General features: G+C 37.2%; 1 protein-coding gene across 1 annotated transcript in view; it reads left to right on the top strand.

Annotated features, from left to right (window-relative positions):
- Window positions 1-27334, top strand: part of rptor (regulatory associated protein of MTOR, complex 1) — a 304247-nt gene that overhangs the window by 207674 nt on the left and 69239 nt on the right. The window contains exons 9-14 of the mRNA XM_016515002.1: window positions 3584-3684; window positions 5079-5223; window positions 9786-9861; window positions 13050-13151; window positions 24565-24648; window positions 24819-24929. Of these exons, the coding sequence (XP_016370488.1) occupies window positions 3584-3684; window positions 5079-5223; window positions 9786-9861; window positions 13050-13151; window positions 24565-24648; window positions 24819-24929 (619 nt within the window). The remainder of the gene's footprint in view (window positions 1-3583; window positions 3685-5078; window positions 5224-9785; window positions 9862-13049; window positions 13152-24564; window positions 24649-24818; window positions 24930-27334) is intronic.

Consider the following 27334-nt stretch of genomic DNA (forward strand, 5'->3'; position numbering starts at 1 on the left):
TGCCTTCCTTGCCCTTATTTGGTCCTTCCTGTTCCTGTCCTCATTGTGTGTATTTGTCTCCAGCTGTGTTTTGATTAATTAGTTCATTTGCTCCCAGGTGTGTCCCATTGGTGTCTGTGTATTTAAAGTGTTCTCAGTTCCTAGTTCTCGGTCTGCTGTCAAGTGTCATTTTGGTTTGCCTGATGTCTCCCGTCCTGTGATCATGCGTGCCTTCATTAAAACCTTTTTGATTTGCTTTATTCTCGTCTCCTCGCTCGTTCCTGCACTCCCAGTGTGTGTGTGTGACACTAACACACTCTCACAGTGTCTGAGACACTCTGCAGGTGTTGCGGCTATTAGAACAGAAGCAAAGCTGCTCTACTCATCTTACTGTCTCCTTTCACATTCATATGCAAGTTGTGAGAGCTTAGTTTGTACATTAGAAAGATCTGAAAAAGCTTGCAGAGAATGCACAAAATGCACTTCATGCAGCATATTTGATTAAAACACCAGGTGTAAATGGGAAATGTTTCTCCCTCGTCTACTTATGATCCAATGTTAATTCCAGGTGTAAAACAGGGATTGTGTGGTCTATGGCACAGTATGTGTATGTCTGTGTTTAGTTTACATACATGTGTGTGTGTCTACTTCACTTTGCGCATAGCAGTTAGGACAAATTTATCTTCTTTAAGTTAGTCTCATGGTGCCACCCACAAGTCTGAAAGTCTGTGACTAATCTCTGTTTCTAATCATGACAGCAGTCACAGAATGCCGAATTCTGTCTTAATTTATTAATAATTAATTAAAGGGAATAGTTCTGTTGCTTGCTGCACTTTTTCTCCTCTCTCTCTCTCTCTCAAGTTCAAGTTGCTTTATTGGCATGACATTTGTATTATAGTATTGCCAAAGCATTTTAAGTATATGTAAAATACAGAATATAGTTACACCACCAAAGTAATAAGCAAGACAATAAATGAGGAAAGTGAACAAACAAAAAACAATAGCAAACAGTATATCTAATATTAATTATAACAATTACAATTATATACAATGAAGAATATGTGAATGTGATAAGGTTCAAGATGGTGGAAGGAAGAAGACAGGGTCGGCGTACTGGGACGCGAGCTTTATTGAAAGTCTCTGGGTGTACACAACGGAAAACGGCGCTCACTGCGCTTTCAATCTCTCAGTCAATAACTCATAACATAACCCTATATATGCTTCGTGCTCCAGCAACCCGTCAGCCTCAGGTGGCTCGCGTTCCCAGTCAGTCTCTCCTCCCTTACATGCTCCAGGTGGCCCCTTTTATCCGGTCTCTCCACACCAATTACTGAAACGAGACACAGGTGTTTATCATTTGCGCTTGACCTACTTACACACCGCTCGTCTCCTGCCTCTCTCTCCTGGTGCAGACCTCGCTGAACCACGCCCCCCCTCGCCACAGTGAAATAAAGCAAATGAATACAGTGGATTAACCATTTTGTATGGTGTGTCTGGTGTGTATTTTGCAGCTAGTTTGGCTGCCATGTCATCCTCTCCAAGTATATAGCGGAGGTTCTCTGAGTCATTTAGAGTAAAGAATGAAGAGTTCAGTGCTGCAAATTGTGTAAAGAATATTTCCCTTGTAGTGGTGTACTTTGGACAGACAAGAAGAAAGTGTTTCTCATCCTCTATTTGATTCAAGCCACAGTCTCTATATAGTCGCTGTTCTCTCTGTATCCAGGATTTTTTGTCTTCCTTTCTCTATTTCTAAGTTGTGGTCACTGAGTCGATGTTTTGAAAGAATATTTAATAGATTCAGTATCAGATTGACTGAGATGATGCCAGAATTGAACAGGTCTTTTTTGTATTTCAATGGTTAAGGGGGTATAAGCCCAGTTCAGCCCTGCAGGCATTGTAAACAAGTGCCTCTGTTTACCCTTAAAATGTTTTTTGCAAATTCCAGTCGTGTTCTATTGCAAATTCCAGTTGTGTTCTTTCTATTAAACTTTTATCCCAATTTTCAAACTTTAATATTAGTCCCCAAATTTCACTCCCATACAGTAGAATTGGTTTAATGATTGCGTGATATAATTTGATCCATATTTTAATTGGTCATTTTAATTGGCCAAACTGTGTTTTTATGGCATAAAATGCCCTCCAAGTCCTCTCACTCAAGCCCTCAAGCTCTCTCTCGCTCTCTCTCTCAGCATGTTCAGCTCTGATTCGGGGATGTTTTTTAAGGTTAGGGTGTGATCTGATATTTCAGTAATACTCCTTTGAACAACAGTGCTTGTGTCCAGTGGTGTTTGTGAAAGAAATTGTGGTTTTAGATGCTCTGTGTCATCTTGTCTCCAGTGGGCAGTAAGTGGGATGTTGATTTAGATGTGCTCTTTTTGTATTATCTCTCTCTCTCTCTCTCTCTCTCTCTCTCTCTCTCTATCTCTCTCAATTTTCAATTTCAATTTAAGAGTGCTTTATTGGCATGACAAAAATTATACATTTGTATTGCCAAAGCAATTGCAGCTGGACTGCTTACAAATAGTGCACATACATATTAACAGAAAGAATAATAGTAACATTGCCGTTTTATGGCGTAGAAGGCCCTGCGTGCTTTATCTCTCAGTTCATTCACAGCATGATTAAAGTTTCCCGTGGATGTGATTTTCAAACCCAGGTAGTTGTAGTGTGATGTGTGTGTTATCTGCTTAGTGCCTAATGTAAATGTGTGTTGTGTTCCCTGGGATCTGGATCTTTTCTGAAAGATCATAATTTTGGTTTTCTTCAGGTTGACTCTCTCTCTCTCTCTCTCTCTCTCTCTCTCTCTCTCTCCCTCTCTCTCATTAATTAATTATCTCTTATTAAAACACTTCCGCTGTTTGAGATGTCTCTGGTCACAGCACGCACGCACATTATTCTTATTCTAAACCGGGACCGGAGGGATGTCCCATTAGTAATTACAGTAGAAGGGATGCCATGGTTGCTTAGCAACAGCATTTCCTGTGCAGCTCTGTTAGTATGCACCATCACACCTCAGTCCACCTTTACTGTAGGGCTTCATAGAAAAATACATTTTATATTTTGATTATTGGCATATCAACATACAAACATTATACAGGCCTGTCACATCGACCAATATAATACCATTACCTCTTTATCAAGTCAAGTCACTTTTATTTATATACCACTTTATACAGTACAGATTCTTTCAAAGCAGCTTCAGAGTAATAACGCAGGGAAATAATGGTGTTAAAGTTTTAAATTAGTAAAAATTAAAATGTATTAATTATAAAATAAATTCAATTTCAGCTTTAAAGCAGCTCTACAAATGACAAAGGTGTCATTATTCAGCTCAGTTAAGTTCAATAATTTGTTTAATTTAGTTCATTTAGTTGATTCAGTTTAGTTAATAAACAGTGTCAGTGTTGAAAAGGTTCTCAGTAATGAAACAAACTCAATTTCACTTTAAAGCTGCTCTACAATAGTTTTATTGTTCAGTGTTGATTCAGTTGTGATCGGTAACAGTGCAAAGATCACTTTGCATTATATTGTTACTGTCTTTCTCTCTAATAAACACCAAAATTAATTGTTGGGTTTCATGTATGTACTTATTCATTTTTCTTAGGATCCCGGGCAGGCTGAATGACAGAAGGACACCATTAGGGGAGCTGAACTGGATTTTCACAGCTATCACAGACACAATTGCATGGAATGTCCTGCCGAGAGGTTTGTCCTGATTAAATTCCAGCTCTTCGCAATCTCTAACAATTTAGTTTTCTGTCAATCAATGCCACAGACCTTTCAGGGCTCCCAAAAGAGTGACAAATTCATTTTGATCATTCATCATCTGCTAAATGACTTTGGCTCAGTTAGAACCCAGATTTGCCTGTTGGTTTTGCTTGTTCCACAAAATAACAGAAACTGTCAGAGACTTTGCATGTGCACATACTGTAACATGGTGATGTCATGTGGCCTAACTGTGCAAATAGTGTGGTGGCACTTACAGTATGCGGATAACTGTGGTTAAACCCTGGTCTGAGTTTGTCTTGTTTGTCATTTATGTCATGTTCTGATCCCAATATCCAAATAATGTCCTTTTTGATATCTGACTGTCTTGTGACAAAACCCATAACATTTAAAAGAATATCATAAAATATCTTCAAAAGGTTGTATGTGAAAACATGTTTAAATTTATTTTATTTATTGATTTATTTTGTTTTGTTTTGTTTTGCATTTGCTCTGGGGAAAAAAAAAAGATTTTTATGATACGATATGTTGTTATAGTAATTATGTTTATATATTGGTTAGGGTTAAGGAATTTAGAATATGGTCATGCATTAATGTGTGTTTTATGAAAACTATTAAACAGCCAATATACTTGCAATATGCATGCCAATAAGCAACTAATTTATAGTGAATAGTGTTCCCTAATCTAAAGAGTTACCTTAATTCATAATAGAAAATACAAAAATAGTTCCAAAAGCCAAAGCAGGATCAATTGTTGCATGCCCCAGAGCTACTCACAGACTGTGAAGTGAAGTGAGACATCAGTGAAGCATCCCAGTGCCCTTAAACTAAATGTCATTACTTTTAACAGTGCTTGGCCAATAAGATTAGAAGACTAAAACTAACTGTTGTATAAAGAAATATAATGATGCTTATTTGTGCATTCACAAGCTTTGTAAATGTTTTCTGGCAGTTTTTACAGTGGTCTTCATTAAAACACAAGATATTTATCTAAATTCCCAAATTCAAGCATCACATAAAACCAGCTTTGAAGTTTTTACTCTTGTCTCTGTCCTGAGGAGGAACCAGGCGTGATTCTGAGGGTATATCCTGACCTCTCACATCTTTTAATTAATTATTGTACATCAGAGAGAAATCTACATAATGAAAATCTCCAGGGTTTAATCTGTCGTGCACACACATCATAATTATAGGATCTCATTAAGACTGAGCACTTCACACAACAGAATTTCGAAATTGTAATCGTTACCTTCTATCACATATGTCATTTCTTCATAATGCATAAAGATTTTTTTTTTTAATTCTCTCTCTCTCTCTCTCTCTCTCTCTCTCTCTCCCCCTCTCTCTTTCTCTTTCTCTCTCAATCTTTGTAGATCTCTTTCAGAAATTGTTTCGTCAAGATCTTTTGGTGGCCAGTCTATTTCGAAATTTCTTGTTGGCTGAGAGAATAATGAGGTCATATAACTGTACACCAGTCAGCAGCCCCAGGTTGCCACCCACATACATGCACGCTATGTGGTAAGTGTATGGATGTGAACACACACACACACACACACACATGCAGTATGTTCTACATTATTTTCCCTAATACTGTATGTGCAAAATTTGTTCAGACAGGACAAAAATCTAACTGTTTTGTTGTGTCTGACTTATATGCTTAGTTGTTCTTAGTTTAAACAGTAAAAAAGACAAGAAATCCATATTTGTATATGGTTTGAAATCCAATTTTCATGGGATTTTTGGAAATGCCTTTGAGTCTGAATGTTCAGTGTGAAATGTATTAATGCAATATACAGTAATGCCTACATTCACTCATTTTCACTCACTCTTTGAGTGAACAAATTAGCAATTTCAGTCACAGAATATGTTGTCTGATTTCACACTCGTGAACAGTGTTGGGGGTAACGCATTACAAGTAACGCGAGTTATGTAATCAGATTACTTTTTTCAAGTAACTAGTAACGCATTACTTTTTATGTGTAATATACAGAATTGCCTTTCGAGACGCATAGGTTTTCATGTGCCTCATTTAGTTCATCACCATGGCAAGATGTGATAAATATGAAAACAGACAAAAAAGTTTTCAATACTACAAAATAATAGGTACTTTCATACAGTATTGTAGCGTCTGGACCACTCAAGCACACAATATATATTTTGTTTTTATATTTAACAAATACTCTGTAACCCCCCTCAGTTAACAAGCCATATGAGGACCCATGAACCCTTCCCCCCGAAATGCGTAACACCCCGGGAAGCCGAACAGGCTCCTGGTTGCATGGCAACCAACGCTGATATCACTGGGTTTATTGGCCAAAAGAATGCAAAGCAGGGAAAATCCCTGCATGTCCCAGGGCTTGTAGAAGACAGTCTCTTGGCATCGTGCTCACGTTCATTACTATGGCAACTAATGTATTTATATTGGACACTGACTACACTGTCTGAACACTGTCTGAGCTAGAGATTTCTGGAATTTTCACTTGCAAAATAACAGTGAAGTCCCTGTCCCTGTAAAAAAGCAGAATTGGTTGCAGTCAACAAATCCCTATATTTTGTAATGTATAGTTTAAAATACATGCATACGTATTCCAACTCAACATCATTACTTAACTTTAGTACCATGTCGATATAAAAATAAAAAAACAACAACATGATTTCTACAGTACATCATATAGGCTACGGACTTGATTTGTTTCAAAAATATTTATTTATTTGTTCTTTATTATTTAATGTGTACTTAACTGCATCAAGGCCTTATGTCATTGTTTTAATTAAAGCAATATTTTAATTACATATAAAGTGATAATTTTGATATGTTTATATTTTTTATTAATATTTAAACAATAAATATCAAAATTAAATTATTAAATTATATTTTTACATAATGTTGAGTATTCAGCAGCACATAAGATTTTGTTGTGGCAAAATAATTATCGAGTATCGAATCGGTATTGACTATTGATATTTTGTTATCAAGGCAAACTCTCAGTAATATTCTATTTTATTATATTTCTAATAAAAGTAAAATCCATAAACCAGGTTTTAAACAACATTCCCTGGAGAATGGGGAGCTTTTTTATTCCTACAGTGAATGGCACTACTCATTTATTTACACTGGTATTTTACACATAGGTCTCTCCCTCTGCATTTTACATGAACTATGTTATGAATTTTCATTCCCCCTCTCTTCTCCTGTTTTCCATCATCAGTATCATGCTGTTGGCTAAACCTGCATTGTGTAATCCTCAGCAGAGTATGATGGAATCGAAACTTTGTTCTCCACAGCTAGTTGAAGCTTGAATCTCATAACATGCCATTAGCAAGAGAGAAATAGATTTCACTTTCATAATGGAGCATCAGAGCTCTTTAGTTACGCTGGGCAGAAAGTTCCTTCAGTCTTCTGGTCTTATGAAACAGGAGATGAGAAATGGAGAGAGGCGGAAAGAGAGGGAACATTTGGTAAAGAAGTAAAGAGTTACGGGAACATTCGAGAGGAAGGATAGTGCCTTCCGCTATTAGGAGGAGACATGATGAAGCAGGGTGGGAGTAAAGGAAAGAAACGATACAGGAAACAGACAGAAAGAATATGAATGATCTTTGTGAAATAATCATCGCAGTGTGCACCGAAGGCACAGCAACTGTCCAAATAAATAACCGGTCACAATCTGAAATGATTATAAAACTAATGTACAAATGAACCCTTGGATGTATGCAAGCATTAACCATACGTCGAATTTGTACTTAATCTAAAACTAATTTAAGCATTCTAAAATACTTCTATATTTATTATAATGGCTATATTTATAATTAAGCAGCATATTTTGTAAGTAATTTATTTTAATAAATTAATGAATATATTAACTATCTTAATAATAAATGAAACATTTAATCCATTATTATACATACAGTTTTTGTCATTTTTAATTACATAATAAATAAAATGAATAATCATTATTGTTATATGATTATGTGGCTGAAAAATAAGACTCTCAGGTTCAAATTCAGGTGATTTTACGATTCAGCGAACAAAGCAGGTACTTTGTATTCGTTTTGTGATTTTACTGATTTGATTAACTTGTACTGTAGAGTAATGGTAACTTAGCATTCCATTCATCCATGTAGAAGAACTTTTTATCATGGGACACATACCGTAGCAGCAAAAGTGGGATGGGGCAGCAACACAAAATTACAACACAAAATATTTTAATGAGAGGGAAAAGCAGATCAATTGGCGAAACCGGCAAGACACAATGGACCAGTGGAGTGAGTATACTAGAGCTGGGAGGAATGCCCTATGCTGTTGACTGTTGTCGTGATCCACTACTGCAGCTGGCCTAATGGTATTGGGACTTTTCTCCCATTAAATGTTTGTATATTTACATTCGACTGGGAGAAATCCTGGTGATAGAGACTGGCAAAGCATATTAGAGCCATAGCTGTAGTTTTAGCTTTTGAATGGACAACACGTTTGATGTGTTATGTAATGTTATGAATTAAATATAGCCAAAGTGTTGCAGGTTCAGTGATCAAAGCAATTCTCAGCTTATGCAGCAGAAGAAAATACTTTGAAAAAGGAGTGTTAAACCACAGTGTGTGATGGAGCTCAGTGTGTGAAGTTCAGCGCTGCTGCTATAGGTGAAGGGTCAACAGATGATTCGTTTTCATGTAATGTAACATAACTTTACATGCAGCCTTTGACAAGCGCAGTGAAGATTACATGCAGATACTCTAAAGCAGTGCTTCTCAACTTGTTGGTCTGTTCTTTTAGGGTCATACAGGCAGCAGGGAAAACAGTGCATACAGTGTAATCATGCAGCATTAGGATAGCAAGCTAAATAGGCTTATTAACTTTTAAAAAGGAAGTGAGAACACTTTCCATACAGTATCTTTTGACATCAATGGCCATGTGTTGAATAAAAGTCATCTTTATTTTGGTGAAGATCCATCTGTCACTGGGTCAACATGGATAATACTTTCCCCATCCTTGAAAACAATGAACAAATCTACATATGGTCATATCAACTACAATTTTGGTACTGTCTTGGGTTACCACTTGATGTCCAATGTAACGTTTAGGTCCTATAGCAAAACCATTTGAGAATCAGGGCCCGTATTTATCAAGCCTCTGAGAATTACTCTCAAGAACGTTGCTAAGAATTGACTTAAGTGTAAAAAACTTCTTGGCTCAAAGCTGCGCTTAAAAGTTAGTTATCAAGCATCTCAGTCGTAATTTAAGCGAAGTGTAGGACTAAATCTTAAGGTATCGACGATAGTCAGAGATATCGCCTGTGGCTGATTTCTTTGACGACAGCAAGACGATTATTATTATTATTATTCGTCAAAAATATAGGCGCCTATCTTTAGTGATGCAGCGCAGAGAGCCGCTTCAGAAACTTGCCGCGGCGCAGATGGTGAGTAGCCGGGATCAGCTCCGGTGGACGTGTCGGAGCCGTAACGCGCTGCAGACGTGTGCAGTGTAAATAAGGGCTAAGAGATTTATTCATGATACAGTGTAGGTAGCTTCACTGATTATAACGGGAGTGTTTTTAAAGAGCATAATACTCGCACTAGACTGAAGTCAGTTATGATGTTCTATGGTAATGTAAATATTCTTTGCTCGTTTCTGTTTGAATAACTGAGGAAATGTAACTGTTTTATTAACAAACCTCATTGGTTCTTTAGCATCAAGAAACCACATATGAGCTTCTGTTTACCACATTTGATATGTTCTATGTTTGATATATGATATATCAATGTTTATCTGTGAACATATGACTAAATTAAATGCATATTGGCTTGCAATGGAGGGACATAAATCTTTCATGTTTCATTAAAAACATTTGTCTTTTTTGAAAATGAACAATATGAGGGTAAGTGAGGGTGAGTAAATAATGACAGAATTCTAATTTTTGGGTGAACTAACCCTTTAAGTGGAGGAGTGAAATAATATGTCTCAAAGATTTCAAACAAGTAAATTTCATTTGGTCAGAGCCTAAAATCTCACAGCAAGAAACATGAGTGTAAGATTGACTAATGTGGCATCTTTGTGTGTGTGTGTGTGTGTGTGTGTGTGTGCGCAGGCAAGCGTGGGACCTTGCGGTGGACATCTGCCTCTCCCAGCTTCCCACCATCATCGAGGAGGGTACAGCTTTCAGGGTGAGCATGACTGATACTGCCTCTGTGTGACGATCAGACAGAGAGGCTATGTCATGATCAGTTATTCAGGGTCTTCTAAAGCTATTATTCCTTTGACTCAAATTAGCACTGCAATCCTACTTATGATTTCAGTTCAGTTGTAGAATCTCTAATCATACTCAAAGTGATTTGTATATTTGACCTCAGTAGTTATTGAATTTGATCTGGTTCCATGACACAACCAAAGCAAAAGATACTGAATGTCGGGGGAACTTTCAAACCTGTGTTTCCCCTCATGAACACCATGTCTGAAAGTGTCAGGGACACATGTTCTAACTGCTGAGCCACCTCATTTTTTTCCAACTCTTTTTTTATTTTGTGCTCAGTTTTACTGGATATGAGGTGCATTTCTTGTTGTTTCTCATATGCACTTCTGCTATAACAGCTGAATTTTTCTTCTGGGATCCGTAAAGTGTTATCTAATGAACTGACTTTTGTGACTTTCAGAGATTTGTGAATCAGTGTCTGTCTTGTGTGATGGTTGCAGTGACCTTGATTTCTCAACCTGATGTGATTTGTCTTTAGTGTAAAAGATGCTGTTTCTGCTAACACACAAACACCCATATTGCTGTTCTCAGGATCTTAAAAGAGTGTTTGAAAGACTGAAATTTAGTTATGTAACAGTGCTGGGACCAAACAAATAATCTCTCACATTCACTCCCTGTATTCAATCATTTGTATATGCTTATATTTGTGTGTGTATGTGTCTGTGTGCTATAGAAAAGTAAGATTATTAGAATTAGAGAGCTGCTTATGTCATGTTATTTCATACTTAGGGGACTTTCACACTGAGCATGTTTGCTGTGGTACGAATCAGAGTGCGATTGTTCCTGACGCCCCCTGCAGCATTGGTCTGATTTCACACTCATTTGCTTTTGTCTTACTTTATTACAAACGTGCACTGTACATGATAGAACACACAACACAGGTTTTTTTTTTTTTTTTGCTTTATGCGCAGCATGATGCAAGGACACTTGCATCTACTGTATTTGCATCGCATGAACGTGGCTTTCTGCAGCTTAAACTCTGATGACATCATCATCAGCAGCTAAAATGCAATTTCTGAACATGTGCGCACCCGAATCCGTTGCTTTCACATTCACGCACCACAGTTCCAGAACAACCAAACTCAGACCACCACTTACAGGTAGTCTCCAGTTTGGCACTCCCAGGTCCACATGACACCTTTCACATTACCAATTTTTCATACAAACCATACCCTTTTTGAACTAAACTGCCAGTGTGAAAGTCACCTAAAAGTGTGTGGTACAGTGGGAAGAGTGACAGCTACTTGTTGAGAGTTGTGCCAAATTACACAAAACCACTGTGCATCAAATGGTTAGTGGCAGACACCCCTTTGAATAATCACACATACTATGCTATGATATGCTTATATTCCAGAAACTGTACATTAAGTTAAAGGAATATTTCATTCCAAAAATGAAAATTAGCAACAAAAAAAAAGTTCTTATCCTCAGGCCATCCAAGATGTAGATGAATTTGTTTCATCATCTGAATAGATATGAAGAAATTTAGCATTACATCACTTGCTCAACAATGGATCCTCTGCAGTGAATGGGTGCCGTCAGCATAAGAATTCAAACAGCTGATAAAAGCATCACGTGTAAAGTAAAAAACAAATCCATCATTAAGGCATTTTAACGTTAAACCGTCGCTTCAGGAAAAAGTCCTTCCCCTGTTGTCCTCTCAGAACAAAATCCACCAACATATTTGTTTAGAACTGTTTTTGAACGATTTTGCTTGTAATCATTGCTTGGTCTGTGCAGATTTCTCTTCTGATTCAGATGAGATTACTTTTGAACTGGAGAAAGCAATATTATAGATCGAAGACTCATATTTTAGCAAACAGCGTAAAACAGAGGTTTGAAGTTAAAAACATCTTAATGACAAAATGTGTTTAATTTATTACAAATGCACAGCCCTCCGCTTCATGAGGTCTTAATTGATTGACTGGAGTCACGAGGATTACTTGCGGATTATTGTTATGCTTTATTAGCTGTTTGAACTCCCATTCTGACAGCACACATTCACTGCAGAGGATCCACTGGTGAGCAAGTGATGTAATGCTAAATTAATCCAAGTCTTTTCCAATAAAGAAACAAACTCATTTGCATCTTGGATGGCCTGAGGCTGAGTCCATTTTCAGTTTTGGGTGAAATATTCCTTTAATATGCACATAATTTTTAAATTTAGGTTAGTATTCTGGTTAAGCCATAATTATATATATTTTAAAAAAAATTGCATGCTTTAGAGCTACTTTAATATTCCTGGATAATCTAATAAACTAAATTTAGACATTTTTAATTATTTTCCTATGCTGTTTTATGCTCTTTTTCAAATACCAAATATGCATTTATTATGGTTCATTTCTGTTTTAAATAGTAATTTTATCTGATTACCTATTCTCATTCATGACTTTAATACACCAGAGTGTATTAATTACAAAATACTATATTGGTCCTGAGAAATATAACACTGTTAAATGTTTGTCTCTTCCAAAATGTTTCTTCTTTTCCCTAAATGTATGTAATATCACTCTGAATTTCCTTTGTTTGGACATCCACATATATAAATGAATGTTAAATTACGGTGAATACATGACCTAAAATTTATTTATATCAATATGTACTGTCTTGTTCAGATTTCTAAAAAATAAAAAATATATATTGGCTTAATCTGGTTATGATGATTGAATTAGTGCTTACGTAATTGTAAAGTCACCAAATTCTACAAATTAATATTGGAATATTATTGTGCATGTAATCACTGAGAGGCAGAGGGTAGCCTGGATTTATGTTTCTTGTTTCGTAATGTAAATAAATGTAAAAACACCCAAAAAATACATACAAATTCAAGACCCATCTGCCTATTTACATTCACACAGAAAGTGAACAGACTCATTTGAGATGGGCAAGGTGATTAATAAAGTGGGGGCAGGAGAGAAAGTGTTATGCAAAACTTATATAATTCGACTGCGATCAATACAGCCGTCTTGATCAGTTATGTACACAGTTTTTGTCTGATTTAACAAAGTGCTCTTCCACTTAAACCTTGTGAGTATCAGTGCTCACTACATTTGTGTGTGTGTTTTCTTTTCTGTGTCTCACAATTTGTTTGTATATCCACAGCATAGTCCATTCTTTGCTGAGCAACTGACAGCCTTTCAAGTGTGGCTGACAATGGGCGTGGAGAACCGAAACCCACCAGAGCAGCTGCCCATCGTCCTGCAGGTAACTTACATCAAAAATGTTCTCAAAAGTTGTATTTCAAAATCTAGTGAATTGCGTATCTAGAAAGCATTTTTAGTGAAAATAGGCACACTGCTGACTTGGGGCCCTATTTTAATATTCTAAGCACATGGTCTGATGCACATGGTGCAGGTGCACTCAGGGTGTGTCTGAATCCACTTTTGCTAGTTTAAAGGTGCACTTGTGTATTGTGCTGCCAAGCTTATACAGTGACAGTATTTAAGACACTGGTAACAGACAATTGCGCTTATCAACCACATAGGGGAATCGTGAGCAGAAGTTACATGGTGTTGCTTTAAACTAGCAAAAGTGGATTCTGGCACGCCCTAAGTGCACTTGCGCTGTGCACTTTAGACCATGCGCTTAGATCGTTAAAACGTCCCTCGTTTTCAGACCATCATGCCCATGGGTGAACAGATGGGTGCAAGTGCATTTGCTATTTAAACAACGTGGCGCTGGACGTGAAAATGATAACTACGTTGCACTGAAACTAGCAAAAAAAACACTTGCGTAACGCCTGGCGTCGCATTGCACCGGGTGTATGATGAAGCCCATGATTTCATTTCCAAACAATTGGCATCAACATAATTCTGCTAAATTCAAAGACAGCGTTGCATTTTTGCTTGACAGAGGCGACAACCTCAGAATGCAATAATTGAAAATATTTGTCCAAAATGGCAGATGAGTTGAGAGAAATATTGATTGAATACATTTAATTCAATAGTAAAATATAGTGTACAGCGGTCAATGTATTTATTTTAAGTGGTCAATCTCAAGCATAAGCTATTGTATGTCAATCATAAACATAATTACTGTAAAATATTGTTACATTTTATTATTAGTTATGCTTATATTATATTTCTCAAAACGCATGAATAAAGACTCGAGACTCAAACACTTTCCATTATAAAATGACCCTGAATGTGTAAATTTGATCAGATTTGGACTTAAGTTTTAAGTCTATGGAACAAAAATTTGCAAAATATATGTACGTGTAACTTATAATGTGATATAGAGATTAGATTTTTGTTCAGGAAGAGTTAGGATCTTCCTGAGCCAAGATATTGAGGTTTCCATAAATTGTTTGTGGGCAATAACACAAACGCAGTCACAGTGGTTTAACCAAGTAAAAAAATAAATAAATAAAAAAGGATCTGCAATATCAATATATTGAGGTAATCAAATTAAATGGACCCTTTTAGCATAAAACATTAAAAGTGTTTATTAAGTAAGGAATAATTGACTCCGGGCCGTTGAATTATTAGAAAAATAATGCGTCGTGGCCGTTACACCTCGGATGTGCATTATGTTTCTAATAATTCAACGGCCCGGAGTCAATTATTCCACTTATACTACGGATGCCACACCTCAAGACATTGATCAGATGATATATTTCAAGGCATTCGTCCGGTTTTTGTACATAAAACGCTATTGTGAGTAGGATTAATTTCTTCCGCATCTCATCCAACGCCTTCGTTGCTAATTCCAAAACGCCATTTTAGGCCTAGTAATGGAGGCTTGAGTCGTTGATAGCAGACTAATGCAGATATTAATTAAGTTATTAGACAGACAGAGAGAAAGAGAGAGATAATGACAATAGTAAACACTAAATTTTCAGTTAAAGGCAGTTCATCATTGAATTCAGTGATGTCATCATCCAGCTCAGTTCAGTTTAAATAGTATCTGTGCAATCAAGTCGACGATATCGCTGGAAATTAAGTGTCCCCAACTAAGCAAGCCAGAGGTGACAGCGGCAAGGAACCAAAACTCCATCGGTGACGGAATGGAGAAAAAACCTTGGGAGAAACCAAGCCCAGTCGGGGGGCCAGTTCTCTTCTGGCCAGACGAAACAATTCCAAGTTCAATTCCAGGCTGCAGCAAAGTCACATTGTGCAGAGGACTCATCTGGTTCCTGTGGTCTTGTCCCGGTGGCCGTCTAGGAGACAAGGTCTTTGACCATCTGATCTGGATACAGACTGGATCTGGTGGCTACGGTGACCTTGGAATAAGAAAGAAATAGACTAATATTAGCGTAGATGCCATTCTTCTAACGATGTAGCAAGTACATCGGGTGTTATGGGAAGTGTTCCCGTTCCGGTTGTCCTATTTTATGCAGCCTAACAATACTTTAACGGATTTGAGTAATAGAAATGTGTAAGTGAGTTATGTGTAAGCCAGGTTAAAGAGATGGGTCTTTAATCTAGATTTAAACTGACAGAGTGTGTCTGCCTCCCGAACAATGTTAGGTAGGTTATTCCAGAGTTTGGGCGCTAAATAGTCAAGTCAAGTTTATTTGTACAGCGCTTTTCACCATACAAATCATTGCAAAGCAACTTTACAGCAAATTAAGTTTCTACAATATTTAGTGGTACATTTAGGTGTTAGTTTAATGTTAGGTAGGTTATTCCAGAGTTTTGACGCTAAATAGGAAAAGGATCTGCTGCCTGCAGTTGATTTTGATATTCTAGGCATTATCAAATTGTTTGTTTCATTATCAAAAGAGTTTTGAGAATGCAGCGTACGACTATAATGCAATAAGGACTCGTTCAAATACTGAGGTGCTAAACCACTCAGGGCTTTATAAGTAATAAGCAAGATTTTAAAATCTATAGGATTTAGGTGTTAGTTTAATGTTAGGTAGGTTATTCCAGAGTTTTGACGCTAAATAGGAAAAGGATCTGCTGCCTGCAGTTGATTTTGATATTCTAGGCATTATTATTACATGCGTAGGTTTTAGGTCCGATAATTAACACCTGTTTTTTTCCGAATTTAGCAGTAAGAAATGACTCGTCATCCAGTTTTTTTATATCGGCTATTCATTCCGTTAGTTTTTAAAAAATTGCTATGTTTCGCCGGGCCACGAAGAAATATAGAGCTGAGTATCATCAGCATAACAGTGAAAGCTAACACCGTGTTTCCTGATGATATCTCCCAGGGGTAACATGTAAAGCGTGAAAAGTAATGGCCCTAGTACTGAGCCTTGAGGTACTCCATACTGCACTTGTGATCCTTTTGTGATGGTTCTACCATACTTGTAACAAGGATTAGAATTTACAGTTTTAGCTATATGAAGTTTGCACAAGACTAGATAATGATCTGAGATATCATCGCTTGGCATTATGCTAAGAAACTTTGGACTCCAGCAACTGAAATGTTTATAAATATGGCACAATATTAAAATTTGCCAAAAATAACTTTGATGAACTTTGACAACAGAGTTTGGTAGGCTAAATGCCAGATACTAATATAGCATACAATACAGTATTAGTTATTTTTTAGAATAGTTCATATTTTAAAGTTGATTTGACTGTAAGGGAGAAATGTCTTTCTTGTTTCTTGAAATTTGTTGTTGTACTAGGAGTAAAACTGTAAGGTAAGTAACATACAAAGTTTGGTACATCTCCATGTGGCTCTTTTACTGCAAAGGATACTCTAAATTCATCCATAAAACTGAATGTGAACATTTATGAGAATGTGAGCCTATCACTAGATTAAAGGAAATTGTCTTTAATTCCAATAAATCATTGGTTTAACATTTAAAATGCTTGAGTTTTGTACAACAGTGTTTTGTGTTCCTTATGTTTGTGTACAGTGTATTTTATGTTACAGTGTCTCTTGTTTGGGCTTATTCAGCGGGATGTGAGGTTTACTCCTGAGAGCAATGAAAGCAAATAAAACTCAGGCAGAGAGAAAGAGAGAAATATTGACCGCAGAGACAGCACTACTAAGGGATGTGTGAATGAGTACAAAATAAACAAAGTTTGTACAAGTGACTTACTGCAGGGTTTTGTGGTTCAGGTCTCTGGTGCTGCAGTCACAATGCCGCACTACCCTAAATTCCACTGATACCCCCCAGCAGAACTACATGTCCCGTGATTCTTCTGTCTTGGGCTGGTGTCATCTTATGAGATAGGCATTGTTGAGAATTGATTTGTTTACACAACACAAACCTCATGAGACTTACGGTTATAGTATAAAGGCTCGTTAACACCAAGAACAGTAACTATAACAATTTACTATATTAGTGCTACATCAGTGAACAGTAACATTCTGTTTATCATATTCACACACCACAGTTATGTCTTCTGCCGTTTTAAAGGCTTGAGCACTTTTAAGCCAGGTGGATTCTGATGCAATGCTTTAATTGCTCATCAGCTGGAAAAAAAAGGTTCTAAAAATAGATTTCATCAATACGTTTAATCATTTAGCAGACGCTTTTATCCAAAGCGACTTACAAACGAGGAGAACAATAGAAGCAATCAGACCCACTAGAGAGCAACAGTATACAAGTGCTGTGACGAGTCTCAGTTAGTCTAGCACAGTACACATAGCAAGGTGTTTTTTTTTATTAATTAGAGTGAATAGAATAGAATAGGTAAGTGCTAGTATTAATTGGTCAGATGTTGACGGAAAAAAGATGTGTCTTTAGACGTTTTTTGAAAATGGCTAAAGACTCAGCTGCTCAAATTGAGATAGGCAGGTCGTTCCACCAGCTTTGAATACAGTCCAGGGAAATGTCAGTGAGAGTGATTTTGTGCCTCTTTGGGATGGCACCAGGAGGCGTCATTCACTTGCAGAACGCAAGCTTCTGGAAGGTGCATAAGTCTGAAGTAGCGAGTTTAGGTATAATGGTGCAGCGTCAGTGGTTGTCTTGTAGGCAAACATCAGTACCTTGAATTTGATGCAAGCGGCTATTGGCAGCCAGAGCAAACTGATGAAGAGAGGTGTGACTTAGGCTTTCTTCGGCTCGTTGAAGACCACTCTCGCTGCTGCATTCTGGTTCAGCTGCAGAGGCTTGATAGTACATGCTAGAAGGCCCACAAAGAGCTGTATAGAAAAGTTGTGAGGAAGTGCTGGGTTGGCTGAAGCCATGAGCAGTTCTGTCTTAGCAAGGTTGAGTTGAAGGTGATGGTCCTTCATCCAGCCAGAAATATCTGTCAGACAGGCTGCAATGCAAACAGCTACCGTTGGATCATCTGGTTGCAATGAGAAGTAGAGTTGAGTGTCATCAGCATAGTAGTGATAGGAAAAGCCATGATTCTTAATGACAGGTGCTAATGATGACATGTAGATGGAGAAGAGAAGTGGTCCAAGCACTGAGCCCTGAGGAACCCCAGTAGCAAGAAATTGTGACGTGGAAACCTCACCACTCCAAGACACCCTGAAAGACCTACTTGAGATGCAAGACTTGAACCACTGGAGTGCAGTTCCTGAGATGCCATCTTCGTGAGGGTGGACAGGAGGATCTGGTGGTTAACTTTGTCAAAAGCAGTGGACAGATCCATCAAGATGAGTACTGAAGATTTGGAAGCTGCTCTTGACAGTCTCAGGGCTTCAGTAACTGAGAGCAGGGCAGTCTCAGTTGAGTGGGCGCTTTTGATGCCAGATTGGTTGTTGTCCAGGAAACCTGTGCTGTGCAAGAAAGCATAGAAAGTTGGTTGAACACAACTCACTCAATTGTCTTTGCAATGAATGGAAGAAGGGATACCGGTTTGTAGTTTTCTAAAAGTGCTAGATTTAAAGAGGGTATCTTAAGCAGTGGGGTTACCAGAGCCTGCTTAAATGCTGTGGGAAATGCACAAACAAAATGAGAGTGGAGAGAAGGTGGAGAGAGAGTGTGTATTTGTTATGAAGTTTTTGTCAGTTTTTGGTGTGGAGAATTGGCCGCTAATGGTTCTTGTTTTATTTATGAAGAATATTTCAAAGTCATCAGCTGTAAGAGTTGATGACGGGTGGGGGGGGGACAAAGAAGAGAGGAGAAGGTTTTGAAAAGTGTGCGAGAGTCAGAACAATTGTTAATTTTGTTGCGGTAGTATGGTGTTTTAGCAGTGGAGACATTTGCAGAGAAGGAAGAGAGGAGTGACTGATGCACACTATGGTAATTTGAATTTTTTGATTTGGGCCACTTCCTCTCTGCAGCCCTGAGCCTAGAGTGATGTTCACCGAGTACATCGGCCACCCAGGGGCAGAGGGGGTGGTGCGTGCTGGTCTGGATGGAAGGGGGGAAAAGTTGTCTAAGTGTTAGTGTGGAGCAAAGAGTGTCAGTAGCAGTGTTGGTGTCTAGTGCTGAAAACTGACAGGGTGGAGGAAGTGAGGATGAAACCATAGAGGATAAGAAAGAGGTAGAGAATGAGCATAGGTTACGCCGAAAGGTGACTTGCGGAGGAGTGTGTGTTGTGTCTGGAGTCAGTTTGAGGTTAGAAGTGATGAGGAAGTGGTCTGAGGTGTGCAACGGAGTAACTAAAGTGTTGTCAGTGGTGCAGTAGCATGTGTAGATAAGGTCTAATTGGTTACCTGATTTGTGAGTAGCCGTAGTAGACACTTGTTTGAGGTCAAATGAGGCAAGCAGAGTGTTGAAGTCAGCATTCTGGGGTTTTTCTAGGTGGATGTTGAAGTCACTGAGTAGTACCAAAGGAGTACCGTCCTCAGGGGAGTTTGAGAGTAATACATCCAACTCCTCCAAGAAATTTTCCAGTTGACCTGGGGGACGATAAACAACTACAAAGTGGATTTTAACAGGGTGGGTAATAGTAATTGCGTTTGATTCACATGAACTATTGCCAGATGGTAGAGGATCAAATTTCCATTCATTTGAGATAAGCAGACCGGTACCTCCACCCCTCCCAATCAGGCAAAAAAGTGAAATTAGTCAAGAGGGCTGCAGGAGTGGCAGTGTCCTCAGGTTTGATCCAAGTCTCAGTTAGGGCCAAGAGGTTGAGACTTGAATGAGTAGCAATAGATGAAATAAAGTCTTTGTTTACAGCAGACTGGCAGTTCCAGAGACCAATTAGAATAGAGGGTAAAGTAGTAGAGGACATAGGGACAGTACGCAGATTATTAGTATTGCGCTGCCTCCAACGTACAGAACGTGTTAGTAGTAATTTGAAAGCACATAGTGATTATAAAGCACAGAGATTTGAAAGCACATAGTGATTATAATTGACCAGTGGCGTAACTTTGCTTTGAAAAGTGGTGGGGACACCGCAACTCGTTTTGCTAGTTTTTTATTTAATAACCTAATTTACTTGGGGACTGGGTTTAGAGTTGGACAAACTTAATTTTTGCTTTTCAAAAATACATGGATGTACCAGGGGCGGCGCCAGAGAATTTTGCAGGTGCTGAGGGGGTGCTAGATCATTGACAGAGGGAGCTGGGCAATTCAGGGCTCCAGACTCATTCTTCCCACTGGTCGCTCTTTTGCGATTAACTTTCTCAGTTGGTTGATTTCACGATCTTGTCAGGTTTTACAATAAAACATAATTGTCTGTTTTGCTTACATCTATACACCTTTCACCTTTTAAGAAGGGGAGAAAAGCAATACTCAAGTGCCTTGTCAGTATCCTTGCTCGGTGGAGCCACGCAAGGTAGAGTCGATGGTCTTTACACTTGTTGGTCTTCAATACTGTTCTTTTGTGCTATTTTTTGCTGTGGTGTGGGCTTCCCTATTCTCATAGAATGATTATTAAACATTTATAGTTACCATCCTTGGTGTAAACAGGCCTAAACACACACATTCTAACACACCGTGTATCTGTGTAAGTCAACATGCATATTTAACTGTACAAACCATCTGGGTTAAAAAATAAATATATATATATATATATTTATTTATTTATTTTTTATTTTAATTTTTTATTATTTTTTTTTTTAACCCAGATGGTTTGTACAGTTAAATATGCATGTTGACTTACACAGATACACGGTGTGTTAGAATGTGTGTGTTTAGGCCCACAGTCGTGGTCAGAATTGTTGGTACATTATGGTAAATATGATCAAAAAAGGCTGTCAAATGTCAAAATAAATCTGCATTGTTAATCCTATTTGATCTTTTATTTTTAAAAATGTACAAAAATCTAACCTTTCATTGAAGAATAAGAATTTAAAATGGGGGGAAATCTCATTATGAAATAAATGTTTTTCTCTAATACACGTTGGCCACAATTAATGGTACCCTTAGAAATTCTTATGAGTAAAATATCTCTCTGAAGTATATTCCCATTCATATTTAGAATTTTTAGCACACCAGGGTGATTATGAACATGAAATTATCCAGCCATTGCTTCTTGTTTCACAGGAATATATATATGAGGGAAAACAAAGGCCAAATTCACTAAATCATCCATCACAATGAGTAAAACCAAAGAATATAGTTCTGGTGTGCAGCAAACAGATAATTTAGCTTCACAAATTAGAAAGTGGCTTAAAGAAAAGAGCTAGAGCATTGAAAATTCCCATTTCCACCATCAGGGCAATAATTAAGAATTTCCAATCAACTAAAGATGTTACAAATCTTCCTGGAAGAGGATATGTATCTATGTCGTCCTAATGCATGGTGAGGAGGAGAGTTTGAGTGGCTAAAGGCTCTCCAAGGATCGCAGCTGCAGAACAGCAGAGATTAGTTGAGTCTTGGGGTCAGAAAGCACCTACATCACCACATGTTGTTTGGGAGGGTTTCGAGAAAAAAATCAAGAAAAGAAATTGCTCTCATCCAAAAACAAACTCCAGCATATTCATTTGCCAGACACTACTGGAACTTCAAACAGAACTGGGTTCTATGGTCAGATAAAAGTAAAAAAGGAGCTTTTTAGCAGCAAACACTCAAGAAAGGTTTGGTGCACTCAGGAGTAAAAATGTATACTGACATATGTATACTGACATATACTGCTGTATCTTTCATGTTGTTGGTGTAATTTTCTGCCGGAGGTCCTGGACATCTTGTTTAGATACATGGCATCATGGATTCTATCAAATAACAACAGATAAAAAATGTAAAACTGACTGTCCATGCTAGAAATCTTATATTGGGCAATGATCCAAAAACAAACATCAAAATCAAAACAAAAATGGGTCACTGAGCACAAAATGAATATTCTGCCATGGCCATTCCAGTCCCCTGACCTGAACCCTATAGAAAACGAGTGGGGTGAACTAAAGAGGAGAATCACCAACATGGACCTGGAATTCTGAAGGGTCTCGAGTGATTCTGGATGAAGGAATGGTCTCTGATCTCTTGTTAGATGTTCTACAAACTCATCAGGCATTATAGCTGAAGACTCAGAGCTGTTATTTTAAGGATGATGCAAAAAGTATTGAATAAAAGGGTACCATTAATTGTGCCCAACGTGAGAAAAAAACATTTATTTCATAATGAGATTTCCCCCCATTTTAAATTCTTATTCTTCAATGAAAGGTTAGATTTTTGTACATTTTTAAAAGAAAAGATCAATAGGATTAACAATGCTGATTTTTCTTGACAGCCTTTTTTGATCATATTTTATATATATATATATATATATATATATATAACTGGCTCTCCCACGCACATAAAATACTTATTTATTGTTCTAAAGAACACATACACACACCAATGCTCAGACTTCTAAATGTTTGATGTCTTTTACAGTGTACTGTTCACAATTTCTTGAGTAATAAGCTTTCAAAATATGTAATGTAATGTAAATGTAACTTAAGTGTTCAAATACTCTACAGTCTCACTGTGTATGTTCCTTTAGCTCAGACAGTAGTACATTACACTATAAACGACAGTATTGTGACTTTGATTCCCAGGGAATGCATAGAACTCATAAAATGTAAACTGTTAGGTAAATGCTATCTGATCAGAATTATTGTTTCCTGCTGCTTGTATTGAGTCAAATTGAGTTTTTGTAATATTTCTGTGCATCTCTTTAAGAGGTCTGGACTCTTCACAGATGGGCTCAGATCTTCACACGTATCTTAAACTCAGCAGCCAGTCACACTTTTACACACGTGTATGTGTGTAAAACCTTGTAAGTGCTGAGTAATCTTCCATTTGGCCAGAGTCAGAAAAAACAGACCTCCCTCATATTTCTCCCACTTCTTCCACTTCTCTCTATTCTTTCATCTCTCTCCCTCCCTCCTTCCTTCCTTCCTTCCTTCCTTCCTTCCTTCTGTCATAAGCATTTCTCAGGGTATTAAGGAACGCCCTGTTATAGCCAAGGTGCATGTTGAGAATTTTCACAGTCCGTGATTTGACGTGACCCTGTGATCTATTAATACCTTTATGGCAGGGTGGCATATTGTTTTGGCAGGAGATTGCAGGCATTTTGGAGTTTGTGCATGTTTTTGTGTGGGCATTGAGGTGGGTAGTCCTTCTGTTGTGCTCCTCACAAACAGCACGGCTCTGTCTCTGGGCAGGCCTATATCCGGACCCCCTCACCATGCTGAGAGTGTGTGCCACAGTATCTAGATGCTTTAAATACATATACACGTATACAGAGTTTTAAAATGCTGGCGTAGGAATATGAAAACTAAAATTGCTATTTAAAACTAAAAAAATGTCTACACTTAACTCATTTTATGCTTCTCACAATCTCAGATCTTTTGATCTAAAGGCTTATGCTTAAATGTTTAAAATTAGTTTTGAAAGCAAAAATAAATTGTGCCATGTCTTCCCCACCCATTGATGAAACATTAGTCTCACGAGTTCTGTGGATAGTCATGCTGAAACATTCACAGAAACAAATACAGATGGGAGGTTAGTAAGAATTACCTAGGCTTACCTAGGTTTATCAAGACTTTTGACTGGTATTGGTGTGTTTGTTTGTTTTCATTGAAAACAGAAGCCCTGGAGCATGACACCATAACCTGTTAATCATATTCGTAATTTTGCATACCTAAAATTTTATGCAACCACCCCTTTTATCAATAACACAGACCTGAATATAGAAATCGCTGCCCAGTTTCAGTTAAATTTAAGTTTGTCTAAATTAAAAGAAACAAATTCATTCAACTCAAAACAATGAAACAATTCAAACTGACAAAAATATGTCAGTTTGTGAACTCAAAAGAAAAAGAAAGTTCTAAATACTCACAAGTTAATTTTTCCGAACTAAGTTAAGTTTGCCTTACTCAAAAAAAAATATATATTTTGAGCTTTAGGGTTACAGTGCATAAATAAATGTTAATGAATCACACACAAACCACTCTAACCACAGATGTACACACACAGGTGGGCAGTCTTTAGCTTGTGTCAGCCTGCAGGGAATGTATGTGAGCCTGAGCACCTGTTCAGTATGATTATATTAGTTGTTCCCATTGTGTGTGTGAATGTATGTCTGCCTGTTTTTGTTTGCGTGGGTGTGGGACGTTTGGTGATTTACTGTTGGTGTGGGGTGTTTTAAATACCTAATACTCTCTAAAGGACCTCAATGACCCAAGCTGTAACATCATCTCCAATGGGTCAATGCAGTTATTATAGGCTGTTTGCCCCCTTTCCCCATTTTTCATTTCTTTGGCCCTTTTGTAGAGTTACACACTGACACACATATCCCTGTCATCCACTCCTCACTGACTCCACTGGCTATGGAAGAGAGTGGAACATCAGATTAATGTTCTCCCATCTGGTTTCTCTTAGGTCCTCTTAAGTCAGGTGCACAGACTGAGGGCACTGGATTTGTTGGGGCGATTTCTGGACCTGGGCCCTTGGGCCGTCAGTTTGGTGAGATACACAACTAACATTTGTTTTTAACTTTCTTTTACGTACAGTAGCCTTTAGATAATACATATGTTAGTTAGGTACACTGTGTGCAGAATATCATTCAGCTGCCTTGCATCATCATCTAGTCTTTTTTTCCCCTCTCTCTCTTACTCTCTTTTTGCTCTCCGCAGGCTCTTTCAGTGGGGATTTTCCCATACGTGTTGAAACTGTTGCAGAGTTCAGCAAGAGAGCTCAGGCCTCTTTTGGTCTTCATATGGGCGAAGATCTTGGCTGTGGATAGTGTATGTAAACCACTTTATCCCTTTCATTTCAGCCCTTGTTTTTACCCAGAATTCCACATGATACTCAGAACATTTAAAATCATTTAGATACTAATGACCAGCTAAAAACCTCTTACTATTGAAGTCTTCAAACATGATATTCCAAGATAAAAAAAAATTATAATAATATAATGGCAAGCATAATATTGCTTGTTTCCTAGTAGTCCCATTATTTTTCATTTTATTTAAAAAATAATATTACTGTTAATTTTCAGATAGGTTATTAAAAATTAAGCACTGAGAGTTACCAACTAGTGAGTTGTTGATATCATTAAAAGGCCCTTGGGCCGTCAGTTTGGTGAGATACACAACTAACATTTGTTTTTAACTTTCTTTTACGTACAGTAGCCTTTAGATAATACATATGTTAGTTAGGTACACTGTGTGCAGAATATCATTCAGCTGCCTTGCATCATCATCTAGTCTTTTTTTCCCCTCTCTCTCTTACTCTCTTTTTGCTCTCCGCAGGCTCTTTCAGTGGGGATTTTCCCATACGTGTTGAAACTGTTGCAGAGTTCAGCAAGAGAGCTCAGGCCTCTTTTGGTCTTCATATGGGCGAAGATCTTGGCTGTGGATAGTGTATGTAAACCACTTTATCCCTTTCATTTCAGCCCTTGTTTTTACCCAGAATTCCACATGATACTCAGAACATTTAAAATCATTTAGATACTAATGACCAGCTAAAAACCTCTTACTATTGAAGTCTTCAAACATGATATTCCAAGATAAAAAAAAATTATAATAATATAATGGCAAGCATAATATTGCTTGTTTCCTAGTAGTCCCATTATTTTTCATTTTATTTAAAAAATAATATTACTGTTAATTTTCAGATAGGTTATTAAAAATTAAGCACTGAGAGTTACCAACTAGTGAGTTGTTGATATCATTAAAACAAAACTAAAAGCTTATTTCACATTTTGATATATGCAAAAATCTGCATTTTTAATAACATTTTTAAATTAAATCTCTGTAAAGTCACAATATTATTCTTGTTATCCTATGCATTTCAGTATGTCAAGTTTAAATTTGATCAAGATGTGAATTTGTAAACTTAAACATAGTACAAACAACTGAATGTTTAAATGTTTCCAAAGCAAATCAATTTTAATGTTTGTTCCTCCATGAGTTGATTGATAAATCAAGATGTTGTATGTACATTACTGACTTACAGTGGGATGCGAAAGTTTGGGAACCCCTTGCAGAAAATGTGAATAATTTAACAAAATAAGAGAGGTCATAAAAAATGCGTGTTATTTTTTATTTAGTACTGTCCTGAGTAAGATATTTTACATAAAAGATTTTTACATTTAGTCCACAAGAAAAAAAATAGCTGAAATTATTAAATTAACCCCATTCAAGGGTTCAACTATGCAAAAGATGCTGGAAAACTGAAGAATCTGGAGGATTTTTCTGAAGAACAGTGCTCAGTTTAACAGTTCAGAACAAACAAGGGACTCATGAACAACCATCACAAAACAAAAAAACAGTTGTGGATCATCCAGGTAACCACACACAGTATTAAGAACCAAGGGTTCCCAAACTTTTAAATGGGGTTATTTTAAAAATTTCAGCTATTTTTTTCTTGTGGACTAAATGTAAACATCTTTTATGAAAAATATCTTACTCAGGACAGTACTAAATAAAAAATAACATGCATTTTGTATAATCTCTCTTATTTTGTTAAAATGATTCACATTTTCACAGATTCTGCAAAGGGTTCTCAAACTTTCGCATGCCACTGTATCAATACAATACTCCAATACTCTAGAGATCAGACTCTCAGACTCAGCTTCTCAGATGAGGCCCAGTTAAACTCCTGTCAGCACAGCTTTAAGTAAATGTTCACCAAAAGAAAGACAAAGAGAGAATATAAACAGATGAAAGTGCTTTTTAAGGTCTCGTTTTTATTATTCATTCATTCATTCATTCATTCATTGTTTTGCTATACCTCATAAGAACTTTTCTGAGAGACCATCAGAATTATCAGACTGTAAACAACAGAAACGAACTTAATAGTTCAGACCCTTAAAGTCGGTGTGAAATGCCATTAGAATTCCACTTCCATAATGTGTCATAATTGTGAAACACAAAATTCAATTAAAAAACATCTAGGGCAGGATGTATTTTATCAGGAACTGACTGAATAGTGAAAAGTAGGCATCACATACAAGAATGCAGCTGAGCCAATTATAAGTTTGCTTAAATAATGCCCAAGTAGCTATTTGGCTGGTGGTTTACTTTTATCCAGTAGCTGTATGCCCTTGGATATCTATGGATGTAATCAGAAAGTCATTTCAGAGGAAGAAAAAGTTTATTATTGTTATTGTTGTGATTTAATTTTTTTTTTTTTTTTTTTTTTTTTT

The sequence above is a fragment of the Sinocyclocheilus rhinocerous genome, unplaced genomic scaffold, assembly GCF_001515625.1.
Source record: "Sinocyclocheilus rhinocerous isolate Xijiao unplaced genomic scaffold, SAMN03320098_v1.1 scaffold567, whole genome shotgun sequence".
NCBI lineage: Eukaryota > Metazoa > Chordata > Actinopteri > Cypriniformes > Cyprinidae > Sinocyclocheilus > Sinocyclocheilus rhinocerous.